General features: G+C 42.1%; 1 protein-coding gene across 12 annotated transcripts in view; it reads right to left on the bottom strand.

The window, feature by feature from the left end:
• htt (huntingtin) overlaps positions 1-12,620 on the bottom strand; it is a 34,052-nt gene that overhangs the window by 20,239 nt on the left and 1,193 nt on the right. For 4 of the 12 annotated variants that reach the window (XM_032526669.1, XM_032526604.1, XM_032526662.1 and 1 more), the window contains exons 2-26: positions 11,108-11,191; positions 10,687-10,819; positions 10,320-10,379; positions 10,123-10,202; positions 9,719-9,857; positions 8,762-8,903; positions 8,421-8,599; positions 8,134-8,338; positions 7,799-7,846; positions 7,430-7,507; positions 6,933-7,321; positions 4,770-4,896; positions 4,553-4,668; positions 4,337-4,448; positions 3,763-3,900; positions 2,639-2,797; positions 2,428-2,525; positions 2,210-2,349; positions 1,962-2,025; positions 1,714-1,814; positions 1,395-1,541; positions 1,080-1,200; positions 820-965; positions 476-657; positions 109-332 (exon numbers count right to left, since the gene is read on the bottom strand). In XM_032526669.1, the coding sequence (XP_032382560.1) occupies positions 109-332; positions 476-657; positions 820-965; positions 1,080-1,200; positions 1,395-1,541; positions 1,714-1,814; positions 1,962-2,025; positions 2,210-2,349; positions 2,428-2,525; positions 2,639-2,797; positions 3,763-3,900; positions 4,337-4,448; positions 4,553-4,668; positions 4,770-4,896; positions 6,933-7,321; positions 7,430-7,507; positions 7,799-7,846; positions 8,134-8,338; positions 8,421-8,599; positions 8,762-8,903; positions 9,719-9,857; positions 10,123-10,202; positions 10,320-10,379; positions 10,687-10,819; positions 11,108-11,191 (3,412 nt within the window). The remainder of the gene's footprint in view (positions 1-108; positions 333-475; positions 658-819; positions 966-1,079; positions 1,201-1,394; positions 1,542-1,713; positions 1,815-1,961; positions 2,026-2,209; positions 2,350-2,427; positions 2,526-2,638; positions 2,798-3,762; positions 3,901-4,336; positions 4,449-4,552; positions 4,669-4,769; positions 4,897-6,932; positions 7,322-7,429; positions 7,508-7,798; positions 7,847-8,133; positions 8,339-8,420; positions 8,600-8,761; positions 8,904-9,718; positions 9,858-10,122; positions 10,203-10,319; positions 10,380-10,686; positions 10,820-11,107; positions 11,192-12,620) is intronic. The other 8 variants (XM_032526634.1, XM_032526626.1, XM_032526678.1 and 5 more) reach the window with 5 other exon arrangements.

Consider the following 12,620-nt stretch of genomic DNA (forward strand, 5'->3'; position numbering starts at 1 on the left):
GTCTTCCTGTGGATGTAACTTGGCATAAGTAGATAAATGCCAGTATATTACAAAAAATCACTTTGACAATGAGCCATTTAAACCAAACACAAAACTCTGAGCGTGTACCTTAACCGCTGGTCCAGGTGGTGTGTCATCCAGTACATGGGCACAGATGTTGAGGATCTTTAGTAGGTGAGAGAAGAGTTGCTCCAACATGGCCACCAGGGAGCGCTCAGACAACCCTGCCCAGGGTTCCTCCATCTTATTTGGGCCTCCACTGGTGTTTGTGCTACCACTGGTGCCCTCTTCCTCTCCAGCCCAGGGGTTGCGCATGCATTTAGGAGCCACAGCTGTGAATATAATTAAGGGACTGTTCAATCCATTAGGTTACTGCTTTTGTTTAAGTAATTTCTAGTATGTTTACAAATGCAGTATAATTTTAAGTTACATGAGCAGTATGGTTTGTAAAATTTGAATGCATAATATCACCCACCAGCAAGCAGATTGCCAGAAAGCAAAAGTGCATCCTGGTGCGAAGAGAGATCCAGTGGAAACCAAGCAGAAGAAAGTAAGGAGAGGACCATGTTGGCCATTCCTACAGTTAGAGTCCTTCGCTCGGTGTCTGGTGCAGACGAGGAGGTTGAAGAGGCTGGAGCACTGCATGGCTGTGACACACTGCAGAGCAAAGGGACAAGGAGAGAATAGAAATCAGGGAGGCATAGAAAAACAAGAGGAAATGAAGAACAAGAGTGGTGTGTTGTCTGGCATATTATGCAACGAAGGTGGCATTAAATGTACAGGTAAAGGATGAATTCCCCAGAGAGAGGGTACACAAACCTGAGGGCCCTGCCCCTGCTGCGATTGAGACTAGAGCGGGAAGAAAAGCTGCTACTGGAGCTGACATAGCCACAGTGCCAGCCTGTACTCCAAGTGCACACTGGGAAATTTAAAGCCAGGAGGGACAAGGCCTCACAGCAGCCAAACTGCATTGAAACAGACAAAAGAAATGGTGTTGAACATGAACACACACACTCATCTTTCTAAACAGTAGGCAGAGAAAATAAAAGGTAAAGCGTTAAGTGTGTCTGAAAGCTCACAGTCAGCGCCCTGGAGGTAGAGGAGGTGAAAGCATGGGAGACGGCAGTGACGACTCTGGACAAATTGTTCTCGATTGTCACATCAGACACGTTGTTGGACAAGTTGTATCCTCTGTACGTCCTGGCAGACAGAGAGAAGCGCAGAGTCAGATCAGAGATTGTGTTCTGGGATTAAACCACTTGAACTTAATTTCAAAGTTGTGATCCAGAGTTCTGTACAACATACTTTAGGTACGATAGAAGGAACAAGTGATCTTGAAAATAGTTTCTTAGTAACGTGACACCAAAGAACCTTGTGTCTGTGTGTTCATGTACCTTGTGATTGTACTAACTGTGAACTGGGAGGGGGGTTGGGTCTCATGCATCAGCAGCTGCAGGTAGACTGAACTCTGGTCCCGGGCAATAGCCACTACTGGGTCCACTTGACCCTGGTCACAGTCATAGAACAACCTGGAAACTAGCCTAGTAAAGAGAAGAGACACAGGGACATGTGGGAAAGATTAGAAGAGTTATGAGAAAGAAGTTTTAATAAATTGCACCAAAGAAAAATCAAAGTGTGCTTGTCTACAGAAAAGTCCAGTTTATTAAAAAATGTGTATATACACAATACAGTATATGAGAAGACATAGTACACCTGCTGACAGCAGAGGCTGCCACGTGTCGGACTCTGGGGTCATCATCTCCCAACAGACAGATGACCACATCATTCAGGACTCTGTCCTGTAGCCGCAGCCGCTAGATAGAGAGGAATGTGGACAAATTAAGGACTAAAGTTTTCAACTCAGCATCTCAAGTTGAATACTTTTAGGATACACCCTGCATGTGTGTGTCTAAAAGCTTCAACAAAGACTTGCATTTCCACAGCAGTAATGGAGAACTTACCCCAGTGTAGTGATGATCCCCTTTGTGCAAAGTCTCAGTTTTCCTCTCCAGGAAATTAACTAACCTGAAAGAGTGAATATCTTTAGAATGTGATCACAGTTAATACACGTGATGTTGCATTTAAGACAATATCTAACAGACTTTGTTATTGTGTAGGATATAGTGAGTCAGAAAGTGCAGGCTACCCATGACAGCAAAATTCCCTAACAAGTAGCTCCAGTAACACACATAAAAAGCATTGAGCCTACCGGAAGTCCATCTCAGCCAGGGTCTCCAAGAGCTCAGTGCGAACAAGCCAATAGGATGAGTCCTTCAGAGCAAGAAGGTTTATCAGCAACTGCAGGCCGAGCTCGCTCAGGGTACTGCTGCACACAGTCATGATGCAGTGCTGAAACACACATAATAAATGTCAGACTCAAACCTAAGCAGAGCACAGATTACCAACACTATTTCAGATATGTCTTACCCTCACTGCAGAGCAAGCCATCTTGCAGGTGACGGAGGATTCATCTTTCAGAGTTTTCTGGAGCAAAGGCACCAAGTCCACCAGGGACAGAGGGTTACCTGTAGGGCAACAGGTCCCACAGGTGAGGGAGAACCATTAAAACACTGTCCCAACATTGAACAGGTCAGCACCAAACCAAACACTTCCATACAAATCAACCACACACACTAACCTGTTGCACTCTGAACACTGGCCAGCCAAGTGTGTATGTTGTAACGTGTTTTGGTGAGTGCGGCTTGTATGATGGCTGCACAGAGGATGGCTGTGGCCCCTCTGATCTGGGGGTCCCCATGGTCGATGAGACCCAGGATGTCAGTGATATACTGCTGCTCTGCAAGGGGTAAGAGATAGAAAGTGGTGCTGAAGACGGTTGTGAATTAAGACATTTTGTAACTTGCACTGCAGTATTTGTCAAAATTGCACTACAGGCCTGCTCACGCAATATTTTGACATGTCACAGTTGGAAAAGCACAGGAGTAAATAATGAAACCAATGATGGCTGAATTCAAGTTAGCTGCAACAGTTATGTTATTAGGATCACCTGTGCTTTTCCTACTATGACAAGTCAAAACGTCTATTGCGTTCCATTAAAAATAGTGAACTTAGTTATACTACTTATAATTCAAGTGAATGTGGAAGGCCACAGATCAACAAAAATAGCCAGCTCTTTCAATAAAAATATTCACATTTTGAACTTCAGTATTTTGCCCATGTTGGAGATTGAGAGGATGTCCATACTACAACACTGAGGAGTGTAGCTGTCTGTATTATTGCTTATTTGAATGGATAATAAGCAATAATACGGACAACTACAGAGTTAATCCTATCATGACTAATTGGCAATACTATGGGTGACAGTTCTCATGTCTAAATAATGCCACAAAGTAGGATTTTAAAAGACCCTGAACACCCACACAGGTGTTTTCACTTAATGCCTGATACAACCTCTTATAACCCCCCCAGTCCCATTGGTTTATAGGTTTCTGAAGTCAATTGACCTCAACTAAATCTCAATTTAGTTCTAATCTTCAACCTGAGCAGAGGCCTAATCAGCCTGAATAAGTGGAAACACCTGTGTGGGTGGCCAAGGCCTCTAAATATGTGAATTCATTTTCCTGTGAAAACTGTATGATGGTGTTCTAATCAAGTAATACTAAAAACTGATGCTCTGAATGATCAGTGTCACAATATTAGTTTTGTCCATAAATCTCCAATATAGGCCTTTTGTGAAAATCGACCTGTTCAGGTGTCACGCATCATCTAAATACGGTTGTCTTTAACTTTTTATGCCCCTACCTTCTACTGGAATGCCGTCCAGCGGCTCCAAGTAGAGGGAATTAAAGAAGGCTTCAGGATGCAGCGCTGCTGCTGCCCCAACACAGCTGACTGCCAGAGCCTTCACGCTCACTCGCACCTCCTTGTCAGGGGTCAGACCTATAAAAACATAGCACACCAAAGAAAGAGAGAGACACACACACACACGTCATATAACACCAGAAAGGAAGCGAGACAAACAAATAACATTGTTTTGTGGTTTTGTCTATAAATCTTGATCATTATTTAAGATACAGTTCTGTGATTAAGGTTTTATAATAAGTTTTGTATCACAGTAGCGTAAATTTAACTAATGAAATAGAACATCTGTAGCTTTAGGTTTTTTTATTTAGGCTTTCATAAGCCCAGCCCAGCCTTGCATAGATAAAACTAAACAATAAACATAACTACTACATCATGGAATATTGAGCATCTCAAAAAGTGGCCTAGTGTCTTTGGTACTTATTTAGGCTTATATCATTATTTTTGTAGTCAAACAGGACAACATTTTTAAAACACACCTATGGCATATTTTGAGCAGTTTGACAACACTCACCATTTTTTCTTCCTGTCAGTAAGAATGAAGCTGCAAGAAGCCTTACACAGTGCACCAGTGGCTCCACCCCCTGGTCTGTATAATGTCCGATTGGACCCTTTATTCGTGATGGCTAAGAAGCAGGCAGTTAGAGTTAGAGACAGATGCATCATTTTGCTTTCTTCAACTTCTGGTGCGAAAACCTGGCATGATGTTTTAGCGTGGCGCTATCTTTACCTTGTTGTCGGGTTCGGGTTCAGCAGGTTCGTCCTTTGTTATGAAGCGGTCCACACTGCTGTCTGAACCCTGCCGGTTGTGACCTCGGCCATCAAAGAGATGAGGCTTGCTCAGAGCTGCACGGAAACGCACATAGAAACAATAAGCAGAGCTTTCACTTAAAAGCAGTACCGGTTTTCAGTGAAAACCAGTTTGTTTTGTGTTTGCACAAGCATACCCAGTGCTGACTGTAGGAATGGTTCTGGGGGTTCTTCTTGGGAGGAAGGTGCTGCTCCTTCCTCTTCTTCATCCTGTAATTTCCCGATCTGCATCCCAGAGTACTGGCTCTCACTGCCATCCAGCACCTTTTGCACAGACACAGAGCAAATATCTCTAGTGAGGAACTTAATTTACGATACAAAAAAAAACACCCAACGCAACATATAGAAAATGCAACTGCATGCAAAGGTTACCTAAAGAGTTCCAACTCATTCATTATCGAGTTAGATTGAGGACAGAGACACAGCATAACAAACACGACTAAAACCGCAAGTCAAACAAACGTTCCCATTTTAAACCTCTACTGGATCATGCTTGGGTCACTTAATTCACAGCAAGTCAACTACACATAGAAAAAAGCACAGGCTTGGGAACTCTGCAATTATGGTTGCCACAATCCACCAGAGGAAGAGCAAGCTTTTGATCCAAACTACTCAACACTGAAATTAATTCGTCAAAGATAAAGAAAGCAAATATTTTTTAACTACATAGACTACATAAGGTACACATGGTATGTTATAGCAAACTACTTTTTTCCTAGCAAGAAGTACACTGAATCCAAAAACAAATTCAAATATTTGTTTTTTCAGGTTTGGCCTCCGCTGGAACAAAAGCCTGTCACAGTCTCTCGAAAAGGTAGAAGGAACCAAATCTGAAGTAGAACAATTTAAGGAACAGATGGCCTTCATGCTTCTACTTTGAACTCTTCACTGCAAGCCATCAGCATGGGATGTTGGGGATGCTTGTTTTTACAAAATGTCTTTTAAAAGCATCCTTTTTTGGGGAGGGAACCACTGAAAAACGAGGACAGAAAGGGGCATGATGTATTGTCACTGACAACAAGAAGGGAAAAGTAGAAATAAGCAGGGCAAGTTCTATGCAAGGGCTGTGATGAAAGAAAAGGAGAAAGCCAAAAAGGTTTTTAGACAAGCAAGCCCCTCCCACTCTGTTCAAAGTGTCCAATTGGCTGACCTGGTCACTAGTGCTAGAGGAGGAGGAGGTGGCATAAAAGGAGGAGGAGGAGAAAGAGAAAGAAGAAGAGGAAGACGAAGCAGTGTAGACAGAAGAGTCGCTGTCTGTGGCATCGGGACCCTCGGTGGAAGTTGGTGAGGGAGGGGACGGCTCAATCACCCGCGGCAATGGAGTGCGCGACTGGTACGGAGGATAAAGGAGAGGGGGGCAAGACCATAGAGGTAGAATTGTTAGAGTGGACAATCTTACACAAAAATGTCTCTGAAGGGGAGCAGCAAAAATCCAAATGACTGCATCAAGTGTGTGACATCACATCTACAGTAATTCTATGTATTCTAAGGAGCACTTTTATTAAACGAGATGGTGCATCTCAAAGGGTTTATCCTATAACAACATTTTTAAAGTAAATTACTAAATACTGTATTCACATCATAAAAGATGTGAAAGATGACAAGTGGTTTGCATGTTGAACTCCATTACTTACTTATTTAAAGTATGAAACATAATACCAACCAGCTACCAAATCTTTTAGATGACATGGTACAGCGGGCCTGTGGGAAAAGGCCCTAACAGGACAAGCATCCTATCTCTTTGAATGCGGAGTTGCCTATATTTAAACTTCTGATTATCACTATCATTTCAGATTATACCCAAGATGAAATGTCAGAATTTTTCTACAGCACACTACTGTCACAAAAAGTTGCTTTTAATAATGTACAGTATGAACTGGAGCTAACGGCTATCCGAAAGCAAAGGATATCAACTTAAAACATTTTACTATAATTTGGGAAATGGTTTACAGTTATTTCAATTTTATGACATTTTTAAGTAATGGGCTAGAGTATGCAAAACCACTGATACTGCCCTTTAACAGTTAAAAAAAATGTGGGAAATGAATATTTTGTCCATTCTACAAATCCTAACTCTATGAAGTGTAGCATCATTCATAAACCGGGAAGTTTGCCATTAGGGACTCATGTTGGGTTCATAGTTAATTATAGCACTGCATGGTAATTAAGTCTTTCGGTGTCTAGGGAAGCACGCTGTCACACACACATCTATATCCACACAGAAATAAAGAACTGTATGTTCAAGCTGTATTTTCCAATCAAATTAAATCTTACATGCATTCCCACACAGTCACACTGACCAGTTCTGCTACGTCCGAAGGGGTGACAGCGGAGTCTGGTCCCTCCGTGGTGGTCTGGGAAGAGTCGCTGGGTGGAAGTGACCGATCATTAGTGCCTAGCAGAGTCCCACCTACACCTAAAGGCCCTCCCTCCATCTCTGGTGTAGTGTAGTCAGCTGTCTCTGGAGTAATGTTGGCACCACCGCTGGAGCTCCGACTCAGCATTTCCTCCTCGTTGTCGTTGGGTGACTCAGGAGTGTCTGATGCAGATGTCCCGCCTCCACCCTGCTCTGAGGAGGCACTGAGGTCCACTGAGTCTCCAGGCTGCAGGGTATGCTGGGAGGAGCGAGGCTGCTCTGTGATGATGTCCACCTGGGCTGCGGAGGAGCCATCTTCACCAACAACTGCCGCTGAAAGACAGAGACACACAGTCAATGTTGTACTGCTGCTTAGGGCTAGTTTAAAAAGCGAAGCTGCCAAATACTTTACATTCTGCCTCTTAGAGGGTGCATCCTCACCTGTGAAGGCACCAGCAGTGACCTCTGTTCTCTCAGCGTCATCCTCCAACCCATCCTCCTCCCCAGAAAGCATTTTACCTGGAAACAACAGGTGTGTCAACATAAGATAACATCAACACATACACTCGCTGAAGAGAGGTAAAGAGTTTAAAACCTGGGTGATGCAAATTTACTTTTAACTAAGTGCATAAATAAATAAATAAAAATCTGACTGCCTCAGTTTTCTTGGATGTATACATTAAAAAGTAATTATTGTGCATCATTAACAATATCCCCAATTTAGAGGATAATCAACCACCATAGGTGACACACCCTGACTGAAACACCAGAGGATAGAGGTGAGCACATAGAGATAAATGAACCAGTCACCTCTCGGTTTCCTGAGAACGAGTGGACTGCAGGAAGAAGCTCCACCTGCTGCATATGGCAGGAAATAGGAAGTAGAAACACAAGAAGAGAATAGAGAAAAGCAGCAAAAGCTCAGAAGGACTCGTAGGAAACAGAACAGTTATTTACAGAGAACAGGGAAAGAGTTAGGAAGCAAAGAAAAAGGCTGCAAACACAGACCAAAGCAGAAACTAGAGTAGCGCACCAACACAGTTTGGTCAACTAATGACATGGCAAAGTCTTTTAGTAAGGTTTAATAAATTAAAACATTGTATAAAAGCTTTATGAAGCCAATCCTGATTGATCAATGTGTTTACCAATGAGCTCAAGGATGCTGCTGGAGCGTGCACGGCTCTCAGTGTCCTGGCGGAACACGGTGCCATGTAGAATGCTGCCTGCGGTGATGAGCATGTGCAGAAGCTCTGGCGGGGGAGTCCTGAACATCTGCTGCAGGAGCTCCAGAGCTGCCGTGACCACATTGTGATCCCAGTGCTGTGTGTAGTGCAAGGTCAGCTCGTACACCTTCAGACATACATATGAAATTCAGCCAAAACTCCATAATTAATATACAAACACAGATGTCCACACAATCTCTTCTCTCAACCTGTAGCAGTTGTTCAGGTGTTGGCTGTACATCAGCCTCCTTCCTCATGACTCCAAAGCTTCCTTTGAGGCTGGTGGTGTTGACTTGCTGCTGCAGCAGAGGCATCAGGTAGCGAAGGGTTAACAGCACCCCCAGAATTAGGTGACTGAGGTGCTCCTCATCCACTGGAATCAGCAGACCTAGAGAAGAGCAGAATGTCAGGGTGCGTGTTCCCTACTTGAACGTTGGTAGTCGGAGTGCTGTAGCTAAAAGCAGTAAGATACCAAACTAGTTCACAAACAGCAACAACTAGGCAGGTAAGAAGGTGCATGGCCAGAGTATGAGTGTGGGCGTGGCCCTACCCAGCAGCACATTTAGGAGCCAGGTGTAGAAGTAGCTGCTGCGTCTGGAGTGTTGGCACACACTGACGGCTGAGCTGGCTGCTGTCCGTCGGATGGTGGGGGAGCTGGACTTCAGGTTGGCCACAAATGACTTCAGCAGCACCTACAACAAAAATGGTTGGACTACAACGACAGCAAGCTTTTGCAACATATGCATATTTCCTTGAATAAATGGTATTCAATTTAGTGATATTATTATTTTGGTAAATTAGTGCTGGACGGGAGAAAGCTTTCAAAAGGAAATGTTTATGGAGCCAAACAAGGAAATTTAAACCCTAAAAAAGGACACCTTTCTTCAGCTTGTTTTAATAATGATAATTATAATAATTATAATATAATAATAATTATTATAATAATCAGGTATGTTAAAAGGTGCTCTAAGCGATGTCTCGCGTGTTTTAGGCTACAACATTTGTTGTCACATACAGCAAACATCTCCTCACCATCTGCGAGCTGCCTGCCCCCGGAACACACCGAGGGGAAAAAACAACAAAAAAAACACACGGTGTCTGTAGACAGCCTAGCGTCTACAAACGGCAACTAAAACAAACTGTGCTCACCTGGACCACCAAGCATACACATACAGTGTTCCAGCCAATAACCGCAAGAAGGTATTGGGGGTGGGGGGTTAGTGCACAGAAGCACAGAAGGGAGGGGACGGGATGAGGAGGGATGGGAAAAGTAGTCTCGTTTTGTTTGAAAATACTTCTAACGTCAACAAGAAGTAACGTCACCAAACATCGCTTAGAGCACCTCTATCTCAAACCTTTTTTTGATGGTGGGGACAAGAGAAGAAACAAGAAACAAATCCCCAAACACAAAATATGAAGCAAAACTATTTTTCAAAGAAAAAAATATTTGAGGCCAAATTTAAGTTCTATACCAAACGGTTTCAAGGTTTCTGCTTTGTGTGGATACCTTGATCTCGCCATCATTGGCAAAGTTACCCAAGGCGGCCATGATCTTGGGCATTGCAGCAGCCAGAGTCTCCTGTACGGTCTCCTCCTGTCGCTTGGTGATTCGGGAGAGGCATGGCAACAGGTTAACCAGGTAGGGTCTGGACCACAAGGGATAGAGGGAGGGATAAGAATGCAAACAGAAGTAGAAGAAAGTAGAAGAGTAGTAAAAATCATTTAAAACTGAGTTAGACAGTGATGCTTCTTCCCCTAACAATTGATGATTTTGAGACAAACAATTACAAATACACATAGTAGCTTTACAATCTACACCAAAATCTGCTGTCGCCTGACTTTGGCTTAAATATAGTGGTCATGTGAATGAAGCAAAAAAGTCATTTTCAGACAGTGTGTGTGTGTGTATACCTGCATTTCTGAGGTCTAATGAGGTGAGCAAGCTCAGCAAACCTCCACAAAGCTGCCCTCAAACTCCGAGAGGCACCGTTCTACAGAGATACACAAACACTAAACGTTTAAATTTTCACACTTTACATGAAACAAATGTCAAACCTTGGTCATTAGTCTGTGAGAATAAAACCGTTGCACAGACATATATGGCATACCTTTTTTATTTCTTTATACAGCTCCAGCTGCAGTCTAGGCAGGTTGGAGTCCATCAGTGCCTAAAAAATTAACATAAAAAATAAACATCACACCTGATCATCCTGGGCAACATTAAACAACAATAAAAACTGATTTAAAAATTAAATTGACAAAACTAATGCATTATTATATGGACTGATAAGGTAAAAAGACATCTGGTCACATCATGCAAACTCAAATCAAGACTTGTTAGTCTGTAAATGCGCCATGTCATTAGTGGATACCAACTGAAAAGTAATTGATGATCTACTTTCTTTCCTATTATTGAAGAAACAATGAAGGATGACGTTGAAAAAAGGAGAGACGATAGTCTGGTGTCATGCTCACTTTGATGATTTTGTTCAGGCACTCATCGGCTACCATTCGGACATCTGATTCGCTGTCATCACTGCAGAGCAAGAACATCTCCATGGCAATACCCAGCAGTTTCTGAAACTCTGGAGACGTTCTGCTCCCAGGACCATAGAGAAAAAAAGTAAGGCGGACAAATGTCATTACGCACATACATATTCAATTGTTGTATACGTCAATACTACTAGTCTGAACTGTTTAAACCTGAAACATTCAAAACCATAATAAAAGGGTGAGGAAAAAACAGAAGGGGTGAACTTTCATACTGTCTCAACCCAACTCAAAATGACATATTAAGCTTAGGTCACTGTAATTACAGACACTCAATGTAAATTTGATTGATTCAAAAAAAAAAAAAATATATATATATATATATATTCAGATCAGTCAGGCCTACCTCAGAGACTGAGCCACAATATTTTCACATATTGTCAGGCAGTGGGTGACCCGGTCCTTCTTTGTGGTAGCCTGTTCCTTTTTCCTGCAAAAGGGGAAAGATGGAGAGGATGGGAAAACAGGACAGAAAACAAGAGGAAGCAAAAGACAAGGAAATACAGAGGCAGGCGCAGAGAGAGAGAGAGAGAGAGAGAGAGAGAGAGAGAGAGAGAGAGAGAGAGAGAGAGAGAGAGAGTGTGTACCTTGAAGAAACTGAACTGCTGGAAGTCATTCAAACTGGATTACAGTTAAATCTCTTGCTGATAGCCAAACAGCCCAATGGATGGAATACTAAATATACCAGGCCAATGCCAGGCCACCCATAAAACACTGCAACACTGGTAATGACTGTAGATATCGCTGAAAAGACAACAACTGAGGAGATCTCTATGCGGGCATCAAAGAAGCCACAGTGCACATTTAAAAACTCTAGTCAAATCTAAATATTCCTTGAATAGCAGAGAGAAATGTCCATTTAAAAAGTGTCAAGCAACTTAAGTACTAACACACAAAAGCACAATTTCAGTCCTATTCCCTCTGCATCCAATTATGAAGCATGCATCAACAACAGAAACATTTTCTATAATAGCTGAGCGGGACACGGCATGGGCTATATATTCCATCATTTACACCATTAGTGATGCAATTTACTAAACTGTATACTAATCAAGGAAAAGCAATCCGTTGCAGAAAGTGCATTGCTGATGACAATAGACATGTCTAGGGAGCTCTCAACTAGCAGATGAGCCCGATGAGTCTGATTTGATTTGATTTATTTTATTTTCACTAAAAAAACATTAAGACAGTATTGTATATTACACAAAAATAGATGTGATGGATGATTGCCGAAAAACCCTCCAAGGGACTTAATAAGTGGCAATCTCCATAGAAACAATAACATTTAACAATTTAAAAACAATATGTTACGTAAAAAACAAAAACAAAACGAACAAAAACACATTTAATTTGTATGAAACAACTTAAAATTAGATTTAGAGCATAAACCCAAATGGAAAATTCAGACAACTTAGGAGCAACGATTTGACTCTCTGTTTAAAAAGTTCTTTAGAAAGCTCAGTGAGTGAAGTGGGAAGACTGTTCCATATCTTTGACCCTCTGTATACAATACACTAAACTGGGTTTGAGTCGTGCGAGAGTAGGGAGGCCTAATAAGACAACTACTACGAGTTGGATACTGATGAAATTCATTATTAAAAGTAAAAATATTACAAAAGGTGCTGGGGAAATAAATTTCTTATAGAGCTATAAACAAATAAAGCAATTTGAAGTTGATTCACTTGATATACAGTAAGAATACTTGCATGAGCAAACAATGATTCAGAGGGGTGTCTACGATTAACACAAAATCTTAGTCTTAAAGCTCGCTTGTGCAGTCGAAAAATAGATTCCAGTTTAGTTGGGTGGGTACTAGCCCGAGCAACATTGCAATGATTGATATATGGATACAACATTGA

This window comes from Etheostoma spectabile, chromosome 2 (assembly GCF_008692095.1).
Source record: "Etheostoma spectabile isolate EspeVRDwgs_2016 chromosome 2, UIUC_Espe_1.0, whole genome shotgun sequence".
Taxonomy (NCBI): Eukaryota; Metazoa; Chordata; class Actinopteri; order Perciformes; family Percidae; genus Etheostoma; species Etheostoma spectabile.